Genomic DNA, 24874 nt, shown 5'->3' on the forward strand with positions numbered 1-24874 from the left:
TCCTTCAGGTAGATACCAAGGAGTGGGATTGCTGGATTGTATGGTAGTTCTATTTGTAGATTTTGGAGGAATCTCCAAATTGGTCTCCACAGTGGTTGGATCAATTTACATTCCCACCAGCAGTGTAAGAGAGTTCCCTTTTCACCGCACCCCCTCCAGCACTTACCATTTTTTGTTTTTTTAATCTTAGACATTCTGACTGGGGTTAGGCGATATCTCATTGTTGTTTTGATCTGCATTTCTCTTACAATGAGGGATGTTGAGCATTTTTTCATATGCCTTTTAGCTATTCGTATGTCATCTTTAGAGAGTGGTTTTTTCAACTCATTCTCCCATCTTTTAATAGGATTGATTGTCTTTTTCTGGAACAGCTGCTTGAGTTCCTTGTGAATTCTGGTTATCAGTCCCTTGTCTGATGCATAGTTTACAAAAATATTTTCCCATTCTGAGGGCTGTCTGTTCACACTAATCACTGTGTCTTTTGCCATGCAGAAACTTCTTAGTCTGATGTAATCCCACTTGTCTATTTTAGGGATCATAGACTGTGCGTTGGAAGTCTTATTTAAGAAGTTTTTCCCTACCCCAATGTCTCCCAGATTTTCCCCGGTGTTTTCCAGGAGCAGTTTTATAGTTTGAGGTCTTAGATTTAGATCTTTGATCCACCTTGACTTTATTTTTTGTCAGAGATGACAGGTAGGGGTTCAGATTCATCTTTCTGCAAGTGGAGATCCAGTTTTGCCAGCACCGGTGTGAGTTTTAAGCCACCGGGTCCGGGACTCGAATCGCAGTCGACTATGTGGGAGCCCAGCGACATAGCCATTATGCTAACTGCTGGTTCCCGCTACTGTTGTTTTAATGTCAAAGTAGACCTCAGAACAAAAAATATCACCAGGGAAAAAAGAGACATTTCATAATGAGAACAGGGTTCATTCATTGAGAAAACATGAGGAAAATGTATTTACACCCAATAACAAGGCTTTCAAATAAATGAAACAAACAAAAAAATGACAGAAATAAATGACTTGCAATTACACTTGAAGATTTCAACATTATCTCTTCGTATCTGACAGAAAATCAGAAAGGCTGTTCAAGACTTGAACAATACAATTATTACGAAAGACAATTCTTGATGGTCACTTGCACGTCTGCACACTTTGTGAGCAGAGGCACTGGCTGCCTTTGTTGCAGGCTAACTTTTCAGAAATATTTGTATAGCCAATGGTTTTGAAAGGAAGATAGGTCTCACTCAGGAGCGAAGGACAGGTTTGTTTACTGTCCAATAAATCAAAGATATGTCTTCCTCCAGGTAAAGGGAAGTTCGTGTAGAGCCTCTACTTGTCGAATATTCGAGCACTGCCAGTTCCTAGGCTGTGACTCAAACCCATATGTGTACAGTATTTACCTAGGACGCTGCACCTTCCCCCACAGAACATGAGAGGCAGAGGGGACAGTCACAGACATGGAACTCTTACATCGAACTCTTACATCTTCCTATGCTGTGCATAATAAAAATCTTTGTCTTCAACCCTGTGACCCATGTCTTCTGCTAGCATGCAGGGGTAATCTAAGTCTTAGTTTACAAAGAGGGAAAAAGATCTCAGACTGCGTAAGTCTTCAACAACCATCAATCACTTGACCCAAAGGACTTTTAGAGAATATTCCACCCAATGCTTTTTTGAGTTTACATTCAACACTAAAACAGACAAAATTCAGTCATTAAAAAAAAGTCTTATGGGAGCCAGCAGTTAGCGTAATGGCTATGTTGCTGGATTCCCACGTACTCGACCGTGGTTTGAGTCCTGGACCTGGTGGGTTAAAACTCACGCCAGGCGCGTGTGCATGCATGCCCAAGATCCCAAGAGGAGAATGGAGGAGAAGGGATTGCGGCGTGACCATCCCCCCGGGGGGTGATTTCTCGCTTTCTGTCTCTTTCTCTCTCTCTCTGCCTGGTGAGCGCACGTGCCCTATAGCAAAAACCTCTCCAAAAAATAAAAAATAAAAATAAAAGTCTTACTGAATTTAAGAGAATTGAAATAATACAAATATATTTTTGGATATAATAAAATTAAGTTATATAGCAGTAATGGAAAGATATCTGTAAAATCCTCAAATATTTGGAAATCCAAAAAATAAATTTCTAAATAATCAGTGGGTCAATGATGAAACCTAAAGGGAAAATTAAGAAATATCCTAAAGTACTTTAAAATTTTTTTTAAGTATCAAAATTTAAGGGATGCAACTAACACACACAGAGAGGAATTAACAGCGTTAAGTCCTGTGTTATCAACAAAGAAAGGTCTCAGATTAAGTTTATGAGCTAGGAAAAAAAGAAAAAATTAAATGTAAGCCAAGAAAAAGAAAGGAAATAATACAAAGCAGAAACTAGAGATATCACAAAAAGATAAAATCAATAAAGTAAAAAACTGGTGATTTAAAAACTAATAAATTCATTAAACTCTGATTCAGTTTACAAGGAAAGAAGGGGAAAAGACACAAGCTCTAATAACAGAAATAAAAAGGAAGCCATCACTGCATATCCTACAGATATTAGAAGCATTATAAAAATGTAATGTCAATAAGCTTGGTAGCAAAGATGGAAAAAGCAAATTGTTTAAATAACAAAAATGACTAAAACCGACTCAAGAAGAAATAGAGAACCTAGGAAAAAACCTACCTATTAAATGAACCTATAACTTACAAACTTCCCACAAAGTTTCAGGACCAGATAGTTTCACTAGTGATTTTATTCAAACATTTAAAAAAAGAAATACTACTCCCACATATGCTTAAAACTTAAGGGTGAATTATCCATATGTCAAAAATAATAGAAACTATTGGGGCCAGCAGCTGGCGTGGTGGTTAAGGATGCTGGACTTCCATATGGCCAACTGTGGTTTGAGTTTACATTGTCCCGGTTGTGGCGGCTTGCTTCCTCGTTTTCTCTCTCCCCCGCTTTGTCCCTCTCTGGTCAAATTAAAAATTAAAAAATAAAGAAAGTTAAATAAAATAATTTTTAAAAAATAATAGAAACTATTTAAAGATTATGAATTCCACATGCACACAGATGCAAAAATCCTTTTAAAATATTATAGAAAATAGCAATATATAAAATGAACAACACTACATGATTAACTGGGGCTTATCCCAGTAATGATACTTAGGTTTAATATCTAAAAATCAATTAATTTAATTCTTCATACTAGCATTCTAAGTACAAAGAAGAAAAACCATATGATCATCTTAACAGATACACAAAAAGCATTTCACAATATTCAACACTTCATGAGATGATGTCAACAAGACAGCAGATTAGGAAGCTCCAGGCTCTCATTTATCCATGGAAATATCAAGCAAAGTAACTTCAGATTGATTAAAATAGTTCTGCAAGAGCTCTAAAAACCAGTCAAGGATCTACAGCAATTAAGCAATCCCAAATCAAGAAAAATGTCATACTCAAAATCAAAGAAATTTCATGATTTTTTGCTTGTCCTTCACTCTCTCTGAAGTGGTGCAGCAGGGAGGAAGTGACCTGATTTTTGGTTTCTTCCCTCATGACCAAAGGGAAGGAGTAAAATTTTTTACAACATTTTGGCCTATCTATGGTCCACCCGAGGGACTGCTTCATTCATTGCCTGCCTTAGAGTTCCAATGAAAACAGTGACACAGTTTGGAAGCTACAGAAAGCACAGGCAAGCACTGCAGGGGGCTGCAGATCTGTGAACACTTGCAGGCAAGAGATGATGGGCAGAGGAAAACAGTAAACCATCTACAGCTGTGTGAAGAAACAGGTATGAGACTCGGAGAAATTAAGACACATAAAGACAGCCAATGTATATTAGGGAGTTGGGAGAGAGATGGGAGCAAACAGGCCCAGGGAAGATATATGCCTGGTAAAAGGTTCGAGACCTTAACCCTTCATACTGGGTAAACTAGTGAAGATCTTTCTCCACAGAAAGCCAGACTGCAAACTGTGATAGGTGGCTGACCTTTTCAAATGATTTAAAAAAAAAAAAAAAAATCACAAGGTATACAAAGAAACAAGGAAACCCAGTCTACTCAAAGAAACAATATGAATCACTGGAACCTAACCCTAAAGAAACATTTGGCTTGGACTTACTAGACAATGAATTTTTTAAAACTCAAGTATAATCAAATATCAAATAATCAAAGCTAAAGCACGCGCGTGTGTGTACACACACACACACACACACACACACACAAATTAATAGAACTCTCTACCCTCCATCCTGACCATACAACCACCTAGAAAAGTTAAGACAAAATAGATTACAGGCCCAGCCACAGCAGCACAGATGGTAGGGCACTTCCGAGTAATGGTGGAGCTATGTAGGAGGCCCTGGGCTCAGATCCTGGGTTGACCTGAACACACTGGGCACCCATGATCTTGACTGGTAGGAAGGCTGGCTGGAAGGGTGTGGCATGATGAGACGCTGTCATGGGTAACTGTGTCTGTTTATCTTTCTTTCTCTCCCATGAAAGAAATGAATGAAATACTTCAAAGAATAGATTACATATCTAAATGTAAAAGCTAACACTATAAACCTTTAGAAGACCCAGCAGGTGGCAGGGTAGTTAAGGTGCTGAACTCCTAGATGGCTGACCAGGAACCAGGAAGCTTGTTTTCTCACTTCCTTCTCTTGCTCTCTTCCCCCTCCCTCTGCCCTATAGCAAAATTCAAACAAGTAATAACAATAAATAAAATTAAATAAATAATTCATAAAAGACTTTTGGAAGAAAACACAGGTGAAAAATCATAAACTAGGGATAAGCAAAACATTTTTAGTCTCCAAAAACTGAAACATAACAGAAAAAAAATGACAAAGATAAGCTTCATCACATTTTAAAACTTAAGGCACTTTGAAGGATGTATTTAGAAAATGAAAAGGCAAACCACAAACTGAGTGTTTTCTTGGAACATATATATCTGATCCCGGAATAGTATTTAGAATATAAAAAGCTTACACCTTAATGCAAAAACAATATTATTTTTAAACGGGTAAAATGTCTGAATAGGCACTTCACAAAAGAACAACATAGCATATGAAGAAATGATCAAAGTCAAATCATCAGGGAAATTCATAATTAAACAACACTGGGAGACCATTATACACCTGTGAGAAAAACTGAAATAAAGACAGACAATACTACATGTTGGTCAACATGTGGAGCTATCGGAACTTTCATACATTGATGATGAGAATGGGGATCAGCACTTGGCGTAATGGCTATTTCGTCACATGTAGTTGACCACAGTTCAAATCCTGGACCCAGTGGCTTAAACTCATGCCAGGTGCCTGTGCATGCGTGCCCAAGATCCCAAGAGGAAAATGGAGGAGAAGGGATTGTGGTGTGGCCACCTCCCCGGGGGTGGTGGTGGTGATGTCTCGCTTTCTGTCTCTCTCTGTTTCTGGCAAGCACATGCACCCTATAGAAAAAGATTCTCAAAAAAATTTAAAAAAAAAAAAGAGAGAATGTAAACCAGTTGACAATTTCTTACGATATTAAATACATACTATCACACAATCTGAAGGCAGGTGCTGCAGGGGACTGCAGCTGTAGGCCAGAGATTAAGGGCAGAGGGAAACAATAAAACATCTATAGCTCTGTGAAGAAACAGGTATGCAACTTGGAGAAAAATTAAGACACATTGTCATTAAAACACATTATTCCTAATCATCACTGGATACAATTTCAATCCTAAGCTTTTATCCAAAAGAAATGAAAATGCATGACTATACAAAACTGTTATGAAAATGTTTACAGCAATTTATTCATAATACTTCAAAATTAGAAATAATTCCAATTACTACTAATAAGTGAATGTTGATAAGTGAATTGGTATATTGGTATATTGTGATACTCCTAATAAAAGTAATCAACTACTCATATAAGCTACAACATGGATAAATCTCAAAATCATTATACTGAATATAAAAAGTGGGACACAAGAGTATATGCTGTATTATTCTGCGTATATGAAATTATGTAAAAGAAAAAGTTAATCTATGATGACAGAAAGCAGATCAGTGGGTAATAAAAAGAGAGCTGGGAAAGGAACTAACTATAAAAAGGCAGTAGAAAGTTTTGGGGATAACTGAAATGTTTTCTTTCTTTCTTCCTTCCTTCTTTCCTTCCTTCCTTCCTTTCTTGAGAGGTTTTTGCTATAGGGCGTGTGCACTCGCCAGAAAGACAGAGGGAGACAGACAGACAGAAAGCAAGAAATCACCCCCAGGGGGGATGGCCACAACACAATCCAATCCCTTCTCCTCCATTCTCTTCTCGGGATCTTGGGTATGCACACACATGCACCCGGCATGAGTTTAAGTCACCGGGTCCGGGACTCAAACCGCGGTTGACTACATAACCATGGTCAACTACATGAGAGTCCAGTGACATAGCCATTACACCAACTGCTGGTCCCAAAATGTTTTATTTCTTGACTGTGGCAGTGAGTATAAGGATAACCACTCTTAAAACATACTTACAAGGTATATTTTATTGTATGTAAAATTTTACTTAATAAAGTTGATTTTTAAAAATATTTTAATCAGGGAAAAAGTTAGCGTAATGGCTATGTCGCTGGACTCTCACATAGTCGACCATGGTTCGCGTCCCGGACCCTGTGGTTTAAAACTCACGCCGGGCACGTGTGCGTGCCCAAGATCCTGAGAGGAGAATGGAGGAGAAGGGATTGTGGCATGACCATCCCCCCAAGGGGTGATTTCTCGCTTTCTGTTTCTATGTCTCTGTCTGTCTGGCGAGAGCACGCGCCCTATAGCGAAAATCTCTCAAAAAAAATTTAATCACAATAACACATCATTATAATTATATGTACTAAAATCAACAAAAGAAACATTAAAAAGAAAAATCCGCCCTTAATCCCATTATCCTAATAATTTTTTTTTTTTAATTTTTGTAGTAAGGTGTGTGCTTGCCAGAGAGAAGGAAAAGGGGGAAGTGATAAATCACTCTCTAAGGGGGACAGCCATGCCACAATTCCTTCTTCTCATTTGCCTCATAAGATTTTGGGCACGCACGCACACACCCAGCATGATTTTTCAAGCCACCAAGTCTGGCACTAGTAAAGCTTCATCATTTCTGTTTTCCTTCTAATTTTAGTCTGATGCATATATATTTTGCAGTTATTATCATTTTATATAAATAATTTTGCATCTGGATCTGGCTTTTTAGTAACGTTATATGCACTTTTTACATTTTGTAGACTAAGAAAAATAAAGTGTCTTATTGAGGTGATGTGTTATAACTTGCTTATTTGCCAGTGGCCAGACATTTAAATTATTTCTCATTTTCTTCAGTTATAATTATTTATTTATTTATTTTTAGAGTTTTATGCCTTAGGGTGCATGCACTTGTCAGAAAGAAAGAAAGAGACAGTGAGAGGGAAGTGAGAAATCATCTTCCAGGGAGGATGGCCACACCTCAATCTCTCTTCCTCCATTTTTCTCCTGGGATCTTGGGCACACACACACATACACACATGCCCAGTGTGAGTTTCAAGCCACTGGGCCCAAGACTCGAACTGTGGTTGGTCGTGTCTGGTGACATAGCCACTACATCATCTTCTGACCCCTAGTTATAAACAATGAACATCTTGCCATACAAAGATTCTTCTTAATCTGACTATTGCTTTGGATAAATTCCAGGAGCCATGGCTAACTTTTTCTTTCATGTTACATTTTTTTTGTTTTAGAAACTGCATTCATTTCCTAGGAGTGCTCTAAGGGAGAAACACATACTGGGTGGTACCATGGAAAGTTATCTCGCAGTTTCAAATGCTAGAATCCTGAGAGCACGGTATCCTCCAGATTGGTCCCTCATAAGGGCTCTGAAGAAAAACCTGCTCCATGCCCTTGCCCTAGCTTCTGTAGCTTCCTGGCAATCTTTCTTATTCCTTGGTTCGCAGAAGTGTAACCCGGATCTCTGACTTCCCATGGCACTCCCTGTGCATGTATCTCTATCCAAACTTCCCCTTTTTATAAGGACACCAGCTATACTGAATTAGGGCCCTAACCTCAGCCAGTATGATCTCATCTTCACTAATCACATCTGCAATAATCCTATTTACAAATAAGGTCACATTCCGAGGTAATGGGGGTTAGGACTTCAACATATGAATTCAGGAGGTGAGGTGGGGGATAAATCAACCCATAGTGTAAGTAATACAAACTTGTTTTTAAAAACTTAAAAGGTAATACATACACACACACACAAAGAAAAGGTAAAGTCTGTTCTCGGTCTCTAGCAAACATATCAACATCTTAAATTTTGCTGCTTTTGAAAAACACCTCAGACTCTTAGGAACCAGCATTTGTCCTGTTGATATATCAGAGATTGCATCTAGAATGTAAATTCTTATTCATTATAAATGGTAGAGGAGCTAGTTTCTGAGAATCTTTAAGCTTTTAAGTTTAGCTCATGGCAGTGTATTTTTCAATTGGCTTTAGAATCACACCTAGGCCCAAAATGGCCTGCTACTTACTACCCAGCAAACTCTCTCTCCAAACATCAGCTCTCCCAAGTACAAAACAGGATAATAACACCTACCTTCATGGAGCTGTGAACAGTTCATGCTTGTATGCCACATGTTTAATTAACAGTAACGTCTTCCTTTTATAATTGCTGTGGGCATATGCTCATCAGGGAGAGACAGAGAGATGGCGAAGGGGGCAGAAAGCACCCCTCAATGGGATGTGATCACACTGCAATTCTTTCTCCTCCATCTCTCCATCCTGTCTGGATTTGGAGCATGCACACACACGTGTCCAGTATATTTTTCAAGTTGCCGCGGTCAGGACTTGAATTGTAGTTGGCTATGTGCAATCCCTTAACCACTATGCTATGGGGCTGGCCAGTAACACTAATCTTTTGAAAAAATATGTATTTAAAACATTTTAAATTGTAGTAGAAAATACACAATATGAAACTTACCACCTGAACAATTTCTTTCTTTCTCTCTCTCTCTCTTTCTTTTAAAGATATTTTTGCTATAGGGCACATGTGCTAGCCAGAGACAGAAAGACAAAAAGTGAGAAATCATCCCCCTGGGTGACTGGACATGCCACAATCCCTTCTCCTCCATTCTCCTCTTAGGGTTTTGGGCATGTATGTACATGCACCCGGTGTGAGTTTCAAGCTGCCAGGTCCAGGACTCAAACCATGATCAGCCATGTGAGAGTCCAGCAACATAACCATTATGTCATTTACTGGTCCCTACCTTAATCATTTCTAAGTATATAGTTCAATAGTGTTAAGTCCAAACAGTCTCAAATTTAACAATGGTTCAACTTAACCATGTTTCAACTTTAGCATAAGTTTGAGGAGAGGTAAGAACCCTATCCTGAATCAAAGGGCCCACATATTTCAGAATGCTTTCATCTCACAAAACTACTACTCTGTACCCACTAAATCACTCCCTATTCATTCTACTTTCTGTTTCTATGAATTTGACTACTTTAGATATTTTATAGAAATAGAATCACACAGTATTTGTTACACTGTTTTTAATACATGAAAATGAAGGTATGTAAGTTAGAAAAGATCTCACTCGCACAGTCAGGACAGACCTGGACCTTCTGATCCCTAAAAGAGTGACTCATCTGAGGTTATTTTGTAATTTCAGTTGAATTATGAAGGCCTTCTGATAGCCAGAATTTTTAAAACTACTCCTTAGGTCTACCATAGAGTAAAGGACTATTCAAACCACAAACCTTTTAAAAGACCTGGAAATCAAGATTTATGGGCTTAAATATGCCTGGTTCCTTTGCCATGCTAATTTACAGAAACTCCACTGCTGTCAGTACTAAACAGAACCAGATCTGATAGGAACAATAGCTAAACCAAGACAAAGTATAACAATCTCTAGGTCAAAAAGAATAAGCCAATTACAGTTACCAGCTCACAATGCCTGGGTCCTGGGAGAAATGTCAGCTCCCTAAAGAAATGCATATGTGGTCTGGGAAACAACTGAACTTCAAAACAGATGTAGAGATCACGCAGCCACGTGTGTTATAGACATCGAGTTCCTCATGGTGGCTACTCACTAAGACACGTCCCCCACTGTAGACAAGACTGTTTAAATTTATTTTTCACAAGCATTTATCCCTAAACATCCCAAGAAGCACTATCCAGGAAATTTAGATTGAAATTCAACGAGCCTTGTCTTAGGAACACATCAGATCTGTAATGCGAAGATGGGAAACTCCCTTCACTTCAGGCTGGGGCACGACAGAGCCAGGGAGGAGGGGCACGCTGGGGGATAGAGAAGGGGATCTGGTCAATGTTCTATTAACTAAGCCAACTCAATTAAAGCTATAGTTTAATGGAAAAGCCAACATGATCATAAAACAAAAATAAAACAAAACAAACATAAACCAGGTCATCCGGAGAACATCACTAAACATCTCAAACATCCTGTTCCTAATTGGCAATAAATGTCTTGATCTGGCCTATTTGAGCAGTGGCAACTTGCTAGAAAACAATCTCATTACAATTTTAGTCAGAATGAGAAGAACTGCATCTAAATGAAATTAAAGAAAAAACAAAACAAAAAACGGAAAACAAACCAAAAACTAGCCAGGAACATAAATGGAATCTCCGTTTACCTCTTCAGAGGAAACAAATATTCATTCTGGGAAGTTTAATAAGAAGTTCTGTGTATTCACATTAATGACTTAAAAGAAGATTCCCCTCAAAACATGCATATATAAAAAATAAAAGAAACATTCACAATTAGACAGCATGTGTGGGGTAAAGTGTAGGTCTTACCAAACGGACTCAAAATACTTGTGGATGAGAATGGTAGTGACTTTTACATTTTCCAGAGCATTGCAAAATATAAAAATAACCATATTTATATCATAAAACTAGGAAATGCTGAGAAAATTGTATCAGATTAAATAAAAACATGATATTTAACAAAGCAGATGCCATTTCATGGATTCACTAAACATACATGCTGCACTTAGTAGGTCACCAGCAGGATTCCACTGCCCTAATACAGTATGGCAGAAAGCTTCTGTGATTTCCAAAGCTCAAAAAAAGAAAAACCACAGTTATACAATTATAAAGAAATGCTTCATACTTTGTCTTTCTCAGTTGCCTGTTTCTAAGTCACTTTTATCCAACAGAGAAACAGGGAGTGAAAGAAAGGGCTGATTTGTACCATATTCCCTGAACTATGGTCCCAAGGATGCAAAGGAACACTGACAGGCAGCGAGGAGGGCAAGAAGTGAAGACGGACTCTCCGTGCCATGGTCCAGGACACGGCCAGGAGGAAGATGGAGAGCATGGGATGTGTTGCTCCTGCTCCTCTCTCGTACGTTCTTACATGGCTGACTTCAGGGATCCTGACAGCCACCCCCAAATCCTGCTTTTCTCTTTCAGATGGAAACAAACCACCCAGTCCTCAGGTTCCAGAATGCCCACCCACTCCCCAGGTTGGCAAAGCAGGCGGGAAAGGTGTTGTCATCTGTGGAGGATGCTGTGCTGTGCCAGCTGCATCCTCCTCAGCTGTCTCTGCCTCGCCTTGCCTGAAATCACACACCCGGCCCACAGTGGCCACATCCCCATGGCTGATGAATGCAGTGTTGGAAAGCCCTCACCCTCCCATCTCAGTGCAGAAACACTTTGGAAGGTCTCCCATTTCCATCCCGAAGGCACAGGGGAGCTTCTGTGAAGACTGCATTGCAGCTGAACTTTTCCCTCTGCACAATCCTGCCTCCTTCCTCTCCCCTCCACAGCTGTGCCTCCCCAAAGCACTCTCTGCACACTAATCTCCACTGCAAAGTCAGATATCCTGAGAGCCCAACCTATGACATCATCTCTTAACCCCCCACCTCTCCCCTCCAGAAGAACTGATCTAGTTAGTCGGTTTAAAACAGGAGACTGAAAATGCCCAGTCCCGTACACTCATGTCCCTGACTGACCTGTCTTTCCTGCAGAAGTGTGTTCTGGCCTACTGCTACACCACACTTGGCCAGCAGGCTGGTGCCTGGCCATGGAGGCCTCTGGGGGCTCAGCTTACCCATGCCTGGAAGGGACCTGTCTACCAAATCCAGAGGGGCCCAACTGAATCAAAGACATCGGCAGCATTCTTGAATCTGTTTTAGGAGTAGAGGAACTGACATTGTGGTTTCTAATTCCCTGTTTCTGCTATCTTATTTCTCAAATGGTTCTTAACACAGGAGAAGACAGAGGTATTATTAATCTCCTAAAACCTCACATTTTCCCTCACTGTTCCTCTTCCCTTTCCCTAACATCCAGTCAGTACCAAGCCATGCCCGTCTGCACTCCTGAATGTATTTTCAACACTGAATCCACCATCTTATTTATATTTACATGTGTCTACAACTTTTGTTTATATCCCTTAAACTAAAAATCAGATACTTAACTGCTGGTGGGAATGTAAATTGGTCTAGCCACTCTGGAAAACAATATGGAGGTTCCTCAAACACCTACAAATAGAACTACCATATGATTCAGCAGTCCCATTCCTGGATATCTACCCAAAGGACAGGAGAATGCTCAGCCAGAAAAGCGCTTATACATCAATGTTTGCTGTGGCATTATTCACGATTGCTAAGACATTGGAACCAACCCAAATGTCCACATACAGATGAATGAACTGAAGAAGTATGGCACATATACTCTATGGGATACCATTCAGCCATAAAAAAAAACAAAAACAAAAACGAGACCCAGGCATGTGATAGAAAGTGGTCGAATATGGAAGATTTATTGTGGAGTGAAGAAAGCCAGGCTATGAAAGAAAGATATTGAATGTCTCCACTTAATATATACTGATTGTCCATTCTCTATGGTAGAGACTGAAAGATTGGAGGACATAAAAGCAGTGAAAATAGGTATGGATGCTGGAGACAGTGTGGAAGGAAGGTAGGAAAAGGGAAGAGTATAGAGAAGGAAATCAGGGAGAAAAAATAGAGAGGCAAGAAGACATTTGTGTGGGACACAGAAATGGTTTACCACCTGTTGACGATAATGTGTATAGTATTCTCAACTGGACTGGTTTGAGATGTATTTCATGTTGGGTAAATTCTCTTTACAAGCCAAATGATGTACAGCGATCATGTTTAAAAAATTATAATAATAATAAAATAAATTCTAAAAATCAAGTACTTAGTCAAATTCAGTATTTAAAGAAATGTATCCTTGGAGTAAATAAGACACCCCCCAATGCAATTATGTCTCTGAGTTTCAAAACCCTTCATAAAAAATAGTTATTAAATCCCCAAAATAAGTCTGTTGTTTTAGAGTACTGTTGATTTTCAGTTACAAAATCCTAAACCAAACTGGCTTAAATAGGAAGGGGATGTATTTGAGCATGTAAGTACAAAAGAGGATTGATCCATTTTCCTGACAACGGTGCCTACAATCTGTTTTTTTATTTCTCTTTTTCTCAGCTATGTTTTTTCAGGACTAATTCCATTCCAGGGAGGCTCTGATCCTGTGGTCCTGTGATGACTGAAGGCAACTTCGGGGACTATGTGCGACTTAATTCATGTTCATCAGTTAATGCAATCCACCTTCCAGTCATGCAAACCAAAGTTACAGAATTGCTCTAGCTGTGGTGAGGAGTGCTGCTAAAACACTTGTGCTCTGTAGGCTGGGACCACACAGGAAGCCCAGGTTCAATTCCCAGTCCAACCTAAAGGCCAAATGTGGTGGCATGTCCCTGTAATACCGGCAACTGGGGCGGCTGAGGCAGGAGGATCACAAGCAATATAGCAAGACCTTATCTGAAAGAGAGTCAGGCATGGTGGCAGGAGCTGTGAGTGCCAGCCAAGAACCTAAGGCAAGAAGACTGTGAAAATGAGACATCTCTCTCTCTCTGTCTTTCTCTCTCTCTCTCTCTCTCTCTCTATAAAATAATAAAAAATGAACAAACAACAATGAAGGGTCTGTTTTTCTCTTCTGCCCTCTAATTCTCCAGGATGCTCACTTTTTTTTTTTTTGAGAGGATTTTGCCATACAGCGCATGTGCTCTCCAGAAAGACAGAGAGAGACAGAGAGACAGAAAGTGAGAAATCTCGCCCTAGGGAGGATGGTCATGCCGCAATCCCTTCTCCATTCTCCTCTCAGGATCTTGGGCACACACGCACATGTGCCCGGCGTGAGTTTAAGTCACTGGGTCTGGGACTTGAACCGCAGTAGACTACATGGGAGTCCAGTGACATAGCCATTACGCTAACTGCTGGTCCCTAGAACTGAATCTCTTCACCCATCACTGGCCCACTTTGGGCCATGTGTCCACCCTGACTAATCACTGTTGCCAGGGGATACAGAGGCTGTACTTCCTAAGCCAGTTAGGGCCCACCGTGACAGCTAGATAGACAACTCTAACCCAAAATGAATGTGCAGCTACGAAATTACTATTTGGAAAGTAGAAGAGAAGGAAAGATGGACACTGGAAAAGCAATGATTAAGTATCCACTACATACAAGAACACAAAAATTCAATTACCAATTAACCTTTAAAAGTAAAAGAAACTCAGGCCCGCAGTTGGTATAATGGCTATGTCGCTGGACTCCCATGTAGTTGACCACAGTTCGAGTCCCAAACCCGGTGGCTTAAACTCACACTGGGCGCATGTGCGGGCATGCCCAAGGTCCTGAGAGGAGATTAGAGGAGAAGGGATTGCGGCATGGCCATTCCCCCTGGGGAGTGATTTCTCACTTTCTATCTCTCTGTTGTTCTGGCGAGTGCACATTCCATATAGCAAAAACCTCTCCAAAATAAATAAATACATACATACATACATAAATGAAACTCTTTCAGTTGTAGAAAGCAAAGCAACTAGTATACAGATAGGAAAAGGTCTTGCATTTGTCTTTACAAAAGTAAAATAAAAACAAAGTGGAGGCCCAGCCAGGGTGGTGGAGCAGTGTGTGTCATGCAGGAAGTCATGTGAAAGCTGATTCCTGGGTCAACAGGCACACGAGGCACACAAATGTCCATGATTCAGGTTGCCAGGGAAGGCCACGGGGAGGATCGCAGCATGGGACCCTGCTGTGGGTGCCTATCTCTCTCGCTCATTCTCTCTCTCTCAACAAATACATACGCTTAAAAACAAAAAAGAAAAGCCAGCGTGGAACTGTGGAGGACAACGCTCTAGCATCCCAGCCTTGGTCCCTGAATGTGGCTTTGCCTCTGCTTTCCTCTCTTAACCCTCAAGAAATAAGCTATTTTCCTTTTAAACTACCAATGAAAATTGGGCAATAATTCCTTCTCTCCATTTCCATACCCCAGCTGGGACAGGCTAGCAAGGGTAGCAAACCATTCCAAGCAGAACAAGGGGAATCTGTACAAGGAGCAAATCTGTAAATACACTGGGCAGGTCTGGAGCAGGCATGGTAAGATCCTAGGACATGGGAAGATCCTGGCATGGCCTTCACGGTATGTGGGGTGCAGAGAAAAGGGAGTGGAAAGATCACAAAAAACTGCACATACAAAAGGCAGTCTGTGGATTTTAATAATGAGACCAGTGGCTAATAAAGCTAAGAATGTGGACTCCAAATGGTGTAGAAGATAATCCTTTGAGCTGTAAAGACAACGGACCGTTAGATCTAAGTTGAGTGATAGCTTACAAGTGGGCCAGCACGACAGCTCTAGTTGCCGTAAGAGTGTGGATTCCACCACAGACAGGGTTCACAGGGACACTTTGCATTTTCATGTACTCTCTGGCTATGCACTGCAGTCTGTATGTGCTCAGTAAGGGAGGTCTTTGATTATGCTATCCAACTAAAGTAACTATGCCATGGACACCTGACTCCAAACAATCCTTGCAAAGAAGTCAGAAATTTAAAAAACATAAGGAGAGTAACTAGGAGATGGCAGAACTAGTACTCCTCCTCCTACTGTGAGCTATCCATCGCTCTCATCCAAAGTTTAATCTGTAAATAAGTTGGCGAGAAGTTTTCAAAGTTACCAGGAAAACTATTCGAAATAATGAATTTGCACATTATCAATAATTCATTTAGTCACTGAAAAACTGTGCCAGGTACTAGTTGATTTGCTAAGAGTAAACAAGGATAATAAAAATCCATTTTATCCCTATAGATATAGTGGCCATTGAGATCTTCACCAAAGTGACCAATGACAATATGAACTGAAATCTCCCAAATTATTTTGCTTTTGAAAAAACTTGACAAGTAGATTCTAAAATGTATTTAATATTAATGCAAAGGTCTAATGTTAGTCAAGACTGTCTTGATGACGAAGAACAAGATGGAAGAACTTCCTCCTGGATAGCAAGACACTCAGGAGGCCACATTAATGATGACAGCATGGTGTTAGCAGGACAATAATGTATCAAAGTTCTCCAGAAAAACAGAAGCTGCATAATACACACACACACACACACACACACACACACACACACACACACACAGGCTTTTAAGAAACTGGCTCTTAGAGAAATTAGCAAATCAGAGAGCCAAGAGAGTCAATGGTGGAGTTCTGGTCCTAAAACCAGCAGGCTTAAGAACTAGGAAGAGCTGATATTCCAGTTTGAATCTAAAGACAAGGGGTAAAAAAACACAGATATCCCAGTTCAAAAGCTGTTGGACAGCTGGGAACAGCAGTTAGTGTAATGGCTATGTCGCTAGACTCCCATGTTGTCAACCGTGGTTCGAGTCCCGGACCTGGTGGCTTAAAACTCACACTGGGCGTGTGTGCGTGCCCAAGATCCTGAGAGGAGAATGGAGGAGAAGGGATTGCACTGTGGTCATCCCCTCTCGGGGTGATTTCTTACTTTCTGTCTCTGTCTGGCAAGCGCATGCTCCTTTTAGCAAAAATAACAAGCCGACGCCCCTTATAGAAAAAAAAAAAAAAAAAAAAAAAAAAGCTGTTGTACAGCAAGAATTCTTTCTCATTTAGGAGAGGTTCAGTCTTTTTGTTCCATTAAGGCCTTCGACTGATTGGACGAGGCCCACCCACAGACAGGAGGGCAATTTGTCTTCCTTGGTCTTCCAATTTAAATGTTAACCTCATCTAAAAATATACTCACAGAGTATAATGGTTGACCAAATATCTGGTCTCTTCAAGGTCTAATCAAGATGAGACACAGAATTAATCTTAACAGATAGATAATAAGACCAATGGAGAGATTAAAGATTGCATCTGCACATTCAAAGATGCCTGATTTATGATGAAGATAACACTGCACATCAGTGGGAAAATGATTTTTCAATTAACAGTGTTGGCCAGTGGGCTATCTCTGTGGACAGAAAAATGAAATGGACTCTTACCTAGGGCCATACAAAGAAAAAAAAGCAAACAAAATAGAACAAAACAAAAAATGGATCACAGACTTACATGGGAAAGGCAAACCAATATAATTTAAGAAGATAATATGGAAGGTCTTTATGACCTTGGAGTGGAGAAAGATTTTTTAAATAAGATACAAAATAATTAACCACAAAGAAAAATATTAGTAAGTTAGACTACAATAAAACTAAGCATAGATTTACTTTAAAAGATAATAAGGACTGGGACCAGCAGTTAGCGTAATAGCTATGTTGCTGGATTCCCATGTAGTCGACCGTGGTTCACGTCCCGGACCTGGTGGCTTAAAACTCATGCCAGGCGTGTGTGTGTGCGTGTGTGCCCAAGATCCCAAGAGGAGAATGGAGGAGAAGGGATTGCGGCGTGGCCATCCCCCTTGGAGGGTGATTTCTCGCTTTCTGTCTGTCTCTCTGTCTGGCCTGTGCACATGCCCTTGGGAAAAAACCTCCCAAAAAAAAAAAAAAAAAAGATAACACTGATCCAGCTTATGGTGTGGTGGTTAACATGGCTGAATCCCACATGGCCAATTTTGCAGTTTGAGTCCCAGACCTAGCAGCTTGAAAACACACCAGGAACGTGTCTGTGCATGCCCAAAATCCTAAGAGGAGAAATGAAACAGAAGGGATTGCGGCACAACCATCCCCCATAGAGGGTGCTTTCTTGCTTGTTTTCTCTCTCTCTCTCTCTTTCTCTATCTCTTTCTCTTTCGCACGCGAGCACATATATGCCTTTTGGCAAATTAAAAAAAAAAAATTCCAAAAAGATAGGAAAAAGTACTGTGACCTCAATCTCTAAATGGTAAGAATAGTTGTTGAATGGTGTTATTCGAAGCTGATTACAACTCCAAAAAAGTTTAATACTGTGATTCCAACACAACACATGCTAACACATGCCAAGCATCAGGTAGAAATTTTATTTCTTCTCTGTACTAAAGATGCAACTCAGTCACATTTTCAAATTCAATAATCTGCATTTGAAATACATTTTTCAGATTCTTAGTGTTTGATTCAGGCTATCCCAATTACACTTGTGATGCTCCATGAACCCAGAATGACCCAAGATTTTACGATCATTATTAGAACACCCTAGCACATATCAGACACCAAATAAATGTCTATTGAATGAATTAACCAATATTATAAAAATATGGCTGTTATACAATTTTCACAAGAATACTGGCTGACAAGGCATAAGTCTTTAACATGTAATACATCACTTTAAAGCTTTTATGGGAAAACTATCACCTCTAAGATAAAGTATACCCAAAATATATACGAATGACTTACAAGCCAACAACTACCCTCTCTCTTGCAGCATTTATAGCCAACATGATAAGATTAAGTAGATGATGACCTGCAAAAGGCACACGTAACTAACTAGCTTTAGATGGTTAAGAGTTCAAGAACAGAGCCCTATATTTTCTATCAGTTCATCACTTTCCGTACAGGCTTGTCTCATACAATGAGGAGGGGAGCTGCTGGGCCCATCTCCCACGTCCTCAACAATTCCCTACTGCATGGTCGCAGAGTAATGCATATCCAGGGCTTCCTCAATTTCCATCACACAGCTTAATAATTTGGTCTATGACTACCTTCTCTCTCCCTCTTCTCTGCAAAGTTCCCTGGAACAGCAACTAAAGTTTATCATCTCTGCTTTCTACCCTCCCCACCATTCCTCAGTCTGTGACAGTCTGGTTATTTCCCTCCACTACTCACGAAAACTACTCTCAGCAAGGTCTTTCCATCTAGCAGCTAAATCCAAGTAATGCTTTTCAATACTTCACGCACTATGGCCGCCCTGTCCGACACCGACAGCGACACCACGAGCAGAGACAGCAGATGTGGCTACTGCGCACGTCAATGCACTAAGCACAATGGAAGAACTGAATGTTTAATTTTATTTAATTTGAACTAAAGTAAGCTAAATTGACACTTGATTCAGTTATAAGTTTCTTTGAAACAATGTAAGTATGTGAATCTACTTTTTACCATACTTTTTATGAAATCTCAGTACAGATCACGAATTTATAATGGAGATTTAACGTCTGAAGTGAGAAGTAATATATACAGATATAGACCTAAGTTTTAGTGTAATACTCACTAGATTTCAAAGACATAGTATGAAAAAAAGATTATAAAATAATCCAATTCATAATTTTTATACTGATTGCACATTAAAGTGATGGTGCTTTGAGTGTACTGGATTTTATTTAATTTATTTTAAATTTGCTACAGGGTACGTGCACTTGCCAGAGAGAGATGGAGGAAAAGTGAGAAAGCGCTTCTCTAAGGGGGTGGTCACATCGAAATGCCTTCTCCATTCTCCTCTTGGGATCACATGCACACACACCCAGCATGCTTTCTAAGTTGCCAGTATGGGACTAGAACTGTGCAGTCAGTCATGTAGGATCCACCATCTTAATCACCATGTCACCAGTTGGTCCTTGATTTTTTTTTTTTAGATTCATGCCATTTCTTTTTTTTTTTTTTTTTTAGACCAGTTGGTCCTTGATTTTTTTTTTTTTTTTAGATTCATGCCATTTCATTTTTTTTTTTTAGATTTATGCTGAACCAAAGAGAGACAGAGAAAGGGAAAATGAGAAATCACCTCCCAGGGAGGACGGCCATGCAGCAACCCCTTCTTCTCCAGTGCCCTTCGGATTTTGGGCACGTGCATATACATGCCTGGCATGATTTTCAAGCCAATGGATCTGGGACCCAAACCACAGTTGGCTATGTGAAAGTCTAGCACTTTAACCAACATGCCACCTGCTGGCACTGGTTAAATATTTTTAAAATTTATTTTGTCTATTTCTGTCTTAAGTTTCTTAAAGTAGCTACCGGATATTTAAACATTATCCATGCCACATGTATTTTAATTTTTTTTTAATTGCCAGAGAGCACATGCATTCACCAGAGAAAGAGAAAAAGCACCCCAATGGGGCATGGTCACACCACAATCCTTGTTCCTCCATTTCCCCATCCTGTTAGGATTTTGGGTACACACACACACGCCTAGCGTGTTTTCTGAACTGCTGAGGCCAGGATTCAAACCATGGTTGGCCACAGGGGATCTGGTTCACTTAACTGCTACGCTCGCAGTGGGCCCTGTGGCATGTACTTTACTTCTACGGGGCAGTACTGCTCTACATCACTGAATCTGAGTGGTGACGCACTTCTCAAGTGCTACCGCCTTTCTCCTACTTCTTGGACTCCTCCCTTATTCTGTAGTGTCTATTACTCTTCCTCTAGCTCCTTAATGTCAGTCTCTCCCAAGGCTCTCTCTCGTCCTCCCTCTCATCCTTCTCTAGGTCCTCTCTGTGGGTGGCCTCACCTCATCCGAGGCTTCCTCTGTTCTCACACGCTGCTCACTCGACTATCAGCAAGTCAGCTCCCTCTCCTGAGAGTGGCATGTCCAACTACTCTGTACATTTCCACTTGCACCTAAGTACATCTGCTCTTAATTTGCCATTACATCTTTTAAAATGTTTACCTTATTAATATCTTATAAATCTGGCTCCTCTTCTCCATTTCATCCAGGCCCTCACTACTTCTCAACCTTATCACTATACTAGCTAAAAAAGTGCTATTCTTGCCCTCTTTCAAACCAATTTCCTTTTGCTGTTGACTTCTAAAACTTGCACCTGGCCATATGATTTCTGTTTAAATAATCAGGTGATTTCCCCATTGCCTTCAAGATGAAATAAAAACTTCTTATCATCACACACAAGGCTTGGAGCTATCTGATTTCATGCCTCATTCCCATCCCCCAAAGATCCCAAGGTCCAAGCATGTCTAAGCACCCGCCATTTCCTGAACACAACAATGACTTTCTCATCACCATGCTTTTCATGTTCTTTCTTTCTTTTTTGGGGGGAGAGGTTTTTGCTATAGGGTGCGTGTGCTCGCCAGAAAGACAGAGAGAGACAGAGAGACAGAAAGTGAGAAATCACCACCCAGTGGGATGGCCATGCCGCAATCCCTTCTCCTTCATTCTCCTCTCGGGATCTTGGGCATGCACGCACACGCGCCCGGTGTGAGTTTAAGCCACCGAGACTCAAACCGCAGTTGACTACATGGGAGTTCAGCGACATAGCCATTACGCTAACTGCTGGTCCCTTTTTCATGTTCTTTTTACTAACAGGTAGGTACATTTTCCTTGCTCTCCTAGCCAAATATCTCACCTACTAGCTCACTCAGCTAATAACCCCTGGGGAAATGTCTCCGAACGTCCAAGTCTGAGCAAGTGTCTCCCTCTGTGTCACCATCACACCTATGCACAGTTCTACCAATAACCCAGCCACACTGCCCTGAGTCAGCTGTTCTCATTCTATAAAGGAAGACGTTAAGAGTTTTAATTTGACTTCTCTGAACAATACTTAGTAAGTTACCCATTCATAAATGGACACAGTATTAAACAAGGAGAAAACAAAGAATAAAATGTAGGGTTAGAAATTTTATTTTTATTTATTTTTCAATGTGAGATTATTTTTTGCTATAGGGCACAGGTGCTCACCAGAGACACAGATAAAGACAGAGAGAGAGAAAGTGAGAAATCACCCCCTGCGGGGATGACCATGTCACAATCTCTTCTCCCTCCATTCTCCTCTCTGGATTTTGGGCACACGCACACGTGTGCTGGGCATGAGTTTTAAGCTGCTGGGTCCGGGATTCAAATCATGGTCGACTGCGTGGGAGTCCAGCGATATAACCATTACACCATCTGCTGGTCTCATAGGGTTAGAAATTTTAAAATAGGCTAATAAAGTCTAGGCTAAATGAAGAAAGTTAACTCGATCATCCTAAAAACATTATTGGATGACCTATATCAGGATTTAATAAACTAGCCAATGCTAAATAATCATTCAAAAGGCAACAATTAAAAAAATTAAATATATTTGATTCAATGCCTGCAGTCTTGTTTTTCACATACCTTTTTTCCCCTAATTTTACTTATTAGTTTCTTTCTTCAGTTTCTTTACATTAATTTTCCTTCCCTCACCCAATCACTTTCACTTCTACTATCTCTTCTGTTCTTCTTTCAATCTAACAGAAAAATGCAAACACTGTCTTTGCCCTCTCTTTTTGCAATTTTTTCTAAAACACAGGAATTGTAAAAAGCAGTGAGTGTAATGACATCACCAATCAGATTGATAGACAAAACCATATGCATTAATCTGGCTGGGTGATTTCATAATACTAAGCAGCTAATCTGAACCATATGCATACTAAGTGGAGTCTGACAGCCATCTGCAAGTCCTGGGGTTGCAGCAGGCTAGTGGGGGGTGAGGGAAAAGAACAGCCAACTTGCTGATGGTGAGGCCAGCACAGGCCAGCCACAGCCCAGCCTGCTGACACTCTCCAACTTGTGTCTGCCCTCCAGAAGGAGGCAGAAACAGACGAGGCAGAAACAGACAGGAAACCCAGCAGCTGTCAGCTATCCAGACTAGTGCAGTAGGTAATGGTGTGAACAGTGCAAACAGAGGCCTAGTAGCACCAAGTCCTAGTCTGTACGCATACAGGCCCACGTGACAACTTCAGGACACAAAATGAAAAGTGCTGCTCCCTGGGTACTTCTGAATTTTGGTTTTACTATAGAATAGATTCTGAGAGAAGCACTTGAAGAGGAATTATGTAAGAATTTAACTAGGTTGATAAGGAGAACCAATTTTTTGAGGGACAGCAATTGCTAGAAGGAAGTAGAGTACATCCTTTAATTACTTGAAAATAGCTTCTCAAAGTCACTCCATATTGGGTCTTGCAGGCATAGTGAAGTTCACTCAATGGATTGATATCTTTTGGAATTTACAATCTAGCAAAACTGCAGTTGCTCAAGTAACTTTATACCTAGCAAGACAATGTAACAGTTTGAAAGATGTGTTGGAAAATGCTCCTAGAACATTACAGAAGTAGAGCTCTCCCACAACAAAAAGCAGCATCTTTAAATGATCAAGTTAACCCAGAGCAGAGCAAGATGTACTCTTACCCGTATCCAGGAGTTAAGTTTGGACTCTTCAGAAGTCTGTGGTTCTTTGTTAACCAGGCAACGCAAGCACCATGTTAGAATTTTTTGGCTTTCATCTGCAAAAGGAAAACTAAAATGAGTAAATTTTATCAAGTAGAAAGAAAAGATACTCAGTATAAGACATGTTAAAACATTAAATTTAGGAAAATCTCAAACTACTCAGTTCACAAAATAAGTATCCAGAAGCATGTGTGAAATTTGATTTTGTGGGTTTTTTCTTTGTGGCTTTGGGATCCCTTACACTCAGTTCTTGTGTGGTCAATTCCCTTTCTGTAACAGCAGCAATTCTGAAAGCCAGTTGAGTACGATGGAAAGAACTAGGTTTCCCTTGAGATCAGTTATTTTTATTTCACATTTCAAACAACTAGTCATTTCAACCCTTTTAAGGCCACATATCAATAAGTAGTCCATACTTCTGACTTAAATTTTTTAATTTTGAAATTTGCTAAAATACCTTCAGTTGTTATAAGATTTAACAAAAAGAACTGTTTCAAAATATATCAATTAGGAACCAGCAGGTGGCATGGTGGTTAAAGTGCTGGACTCCTACATGGCTGACTGAGGTCTGTGGCTTGAAAATCATGGGTGCATGTGGGGGTATGCCCAAGATCCCAGGAAGAGAGTGGAAGAGAAGGGATTGCAGGGTGGCCATTCCCTCTGGTGGGTGATTTTTCACTTTCCCTCCTACTGTCTCTCTGAAGCACACTTGCCTTATGGCAAAAGCAAAACAAAACACAAAATAAAATAAATCAATTGGTTTAGATAAAATAGAAGCCTCTTATTGCTCTTAATTTTTTACTCTAAAATGTAAAATTTTACCACATTTGTAATGAAAATGCTGAACTTTAAAATCTCATATTTGGCGGGAACATTAATGAGCTATCTTCTTTTCCCTCTTGTGGTGACTGGAATCTCCCATTCCAGTTGGAGATTTTATAAGATTTTATTGAGAAACACAAATGAGGCCTAAAAGTTAAAGATGTCAGGGATAAACCCCATAGCCTAGTGGTTAAAGGAGCCAGATCCCACATGACCAGCTGCAGTTTGAATCATGGCCCCAGTAGCTTAAAAACACACTAGGTGCATTTGCACGTGCACCCAAAATCCCAATAGGATGTAAAAAAGAGGACAAACTGTGGCATGTCCATACCCCGTGGAGGGAGGATGCCTCCTCCTCCTTTCCCTCCAACAGCTCTCCTTTCCCATCCACTCTGTCTCTTCTTGGCAAGTGCACCTGCCCTCTAGCAATAAATAAATAAATAAAACAAAAGTACAGCTACAGCTAAGCAACTTTAGACTTTACAAGGCCATGGAGGTGAAACTAAGACATCCAGCACCTGGAACTTCCTCTGAGAACCACCCGACACTCTCTACCTTCCACAGCCTAATAAACACAGAATTTATAAGAGCCTTATTAACAAAAAAAGAAGGGTAATATAAACTATAAAAAGCTGCCTATGTATTTTCACCCATGAACTAAAGTATGCTGACAATATGTTTTAAACTA

General features: G+C 40.2%; 1 protein-coding gene and 1 long non-coding RNA gene across 2 annotated transcripts in view; one reads left to right on the forward strand and one right to left on the reverse strand.

The window, feature by feature from the left end:
- Window positions 1–13627, forward strand: part of LOC102470589 (uncharacterized) — a 37249-nt gene extending 23622 nt beyond the window's left edge. The window contains exon 3 of the long non-coding RNA XR_337294.2: window positions 13461–13627. This is a non-coding gene — a long non-coding RNA (uncharacterized LOC102470589). The remainder of the gene's footprint in view (window positions 1–13460) is intronic.
- The window catches only part of FANCC (FA complementation group C), a 293240-nt gene that overhangs the window by 142173 nt on the left and 126193 nt on the right, over window positions 1–24874 (reverse strand). Inside the window, exon 4 of the mRNA XM_014583931.2 lies at window positions 23329–23423. Coding sequence (XP_014439417.1) covers window positions 23329–23423 — 95 coding nt within the window. The remainder of the gene's footprint in view (window positions 1–23328; window positions 23424–24874) is intronic.

The sequence above is a fragment of the Tupaia chinensis genome, unplaced genomic scaffold, assembly GCF_000334495.1.
Source record: "Tupaia chinensis unplaced genomic scaffold, TupChi_1.0 Scaffold145148_1, whole genome shotgun sequence".
Classification (NCBI taxonomy): Eukaryota; Metazoa; Chordata; class Mammalia; order Scandentia; family Tupaiidae; genus Tupaia; species Tupaia belangeri.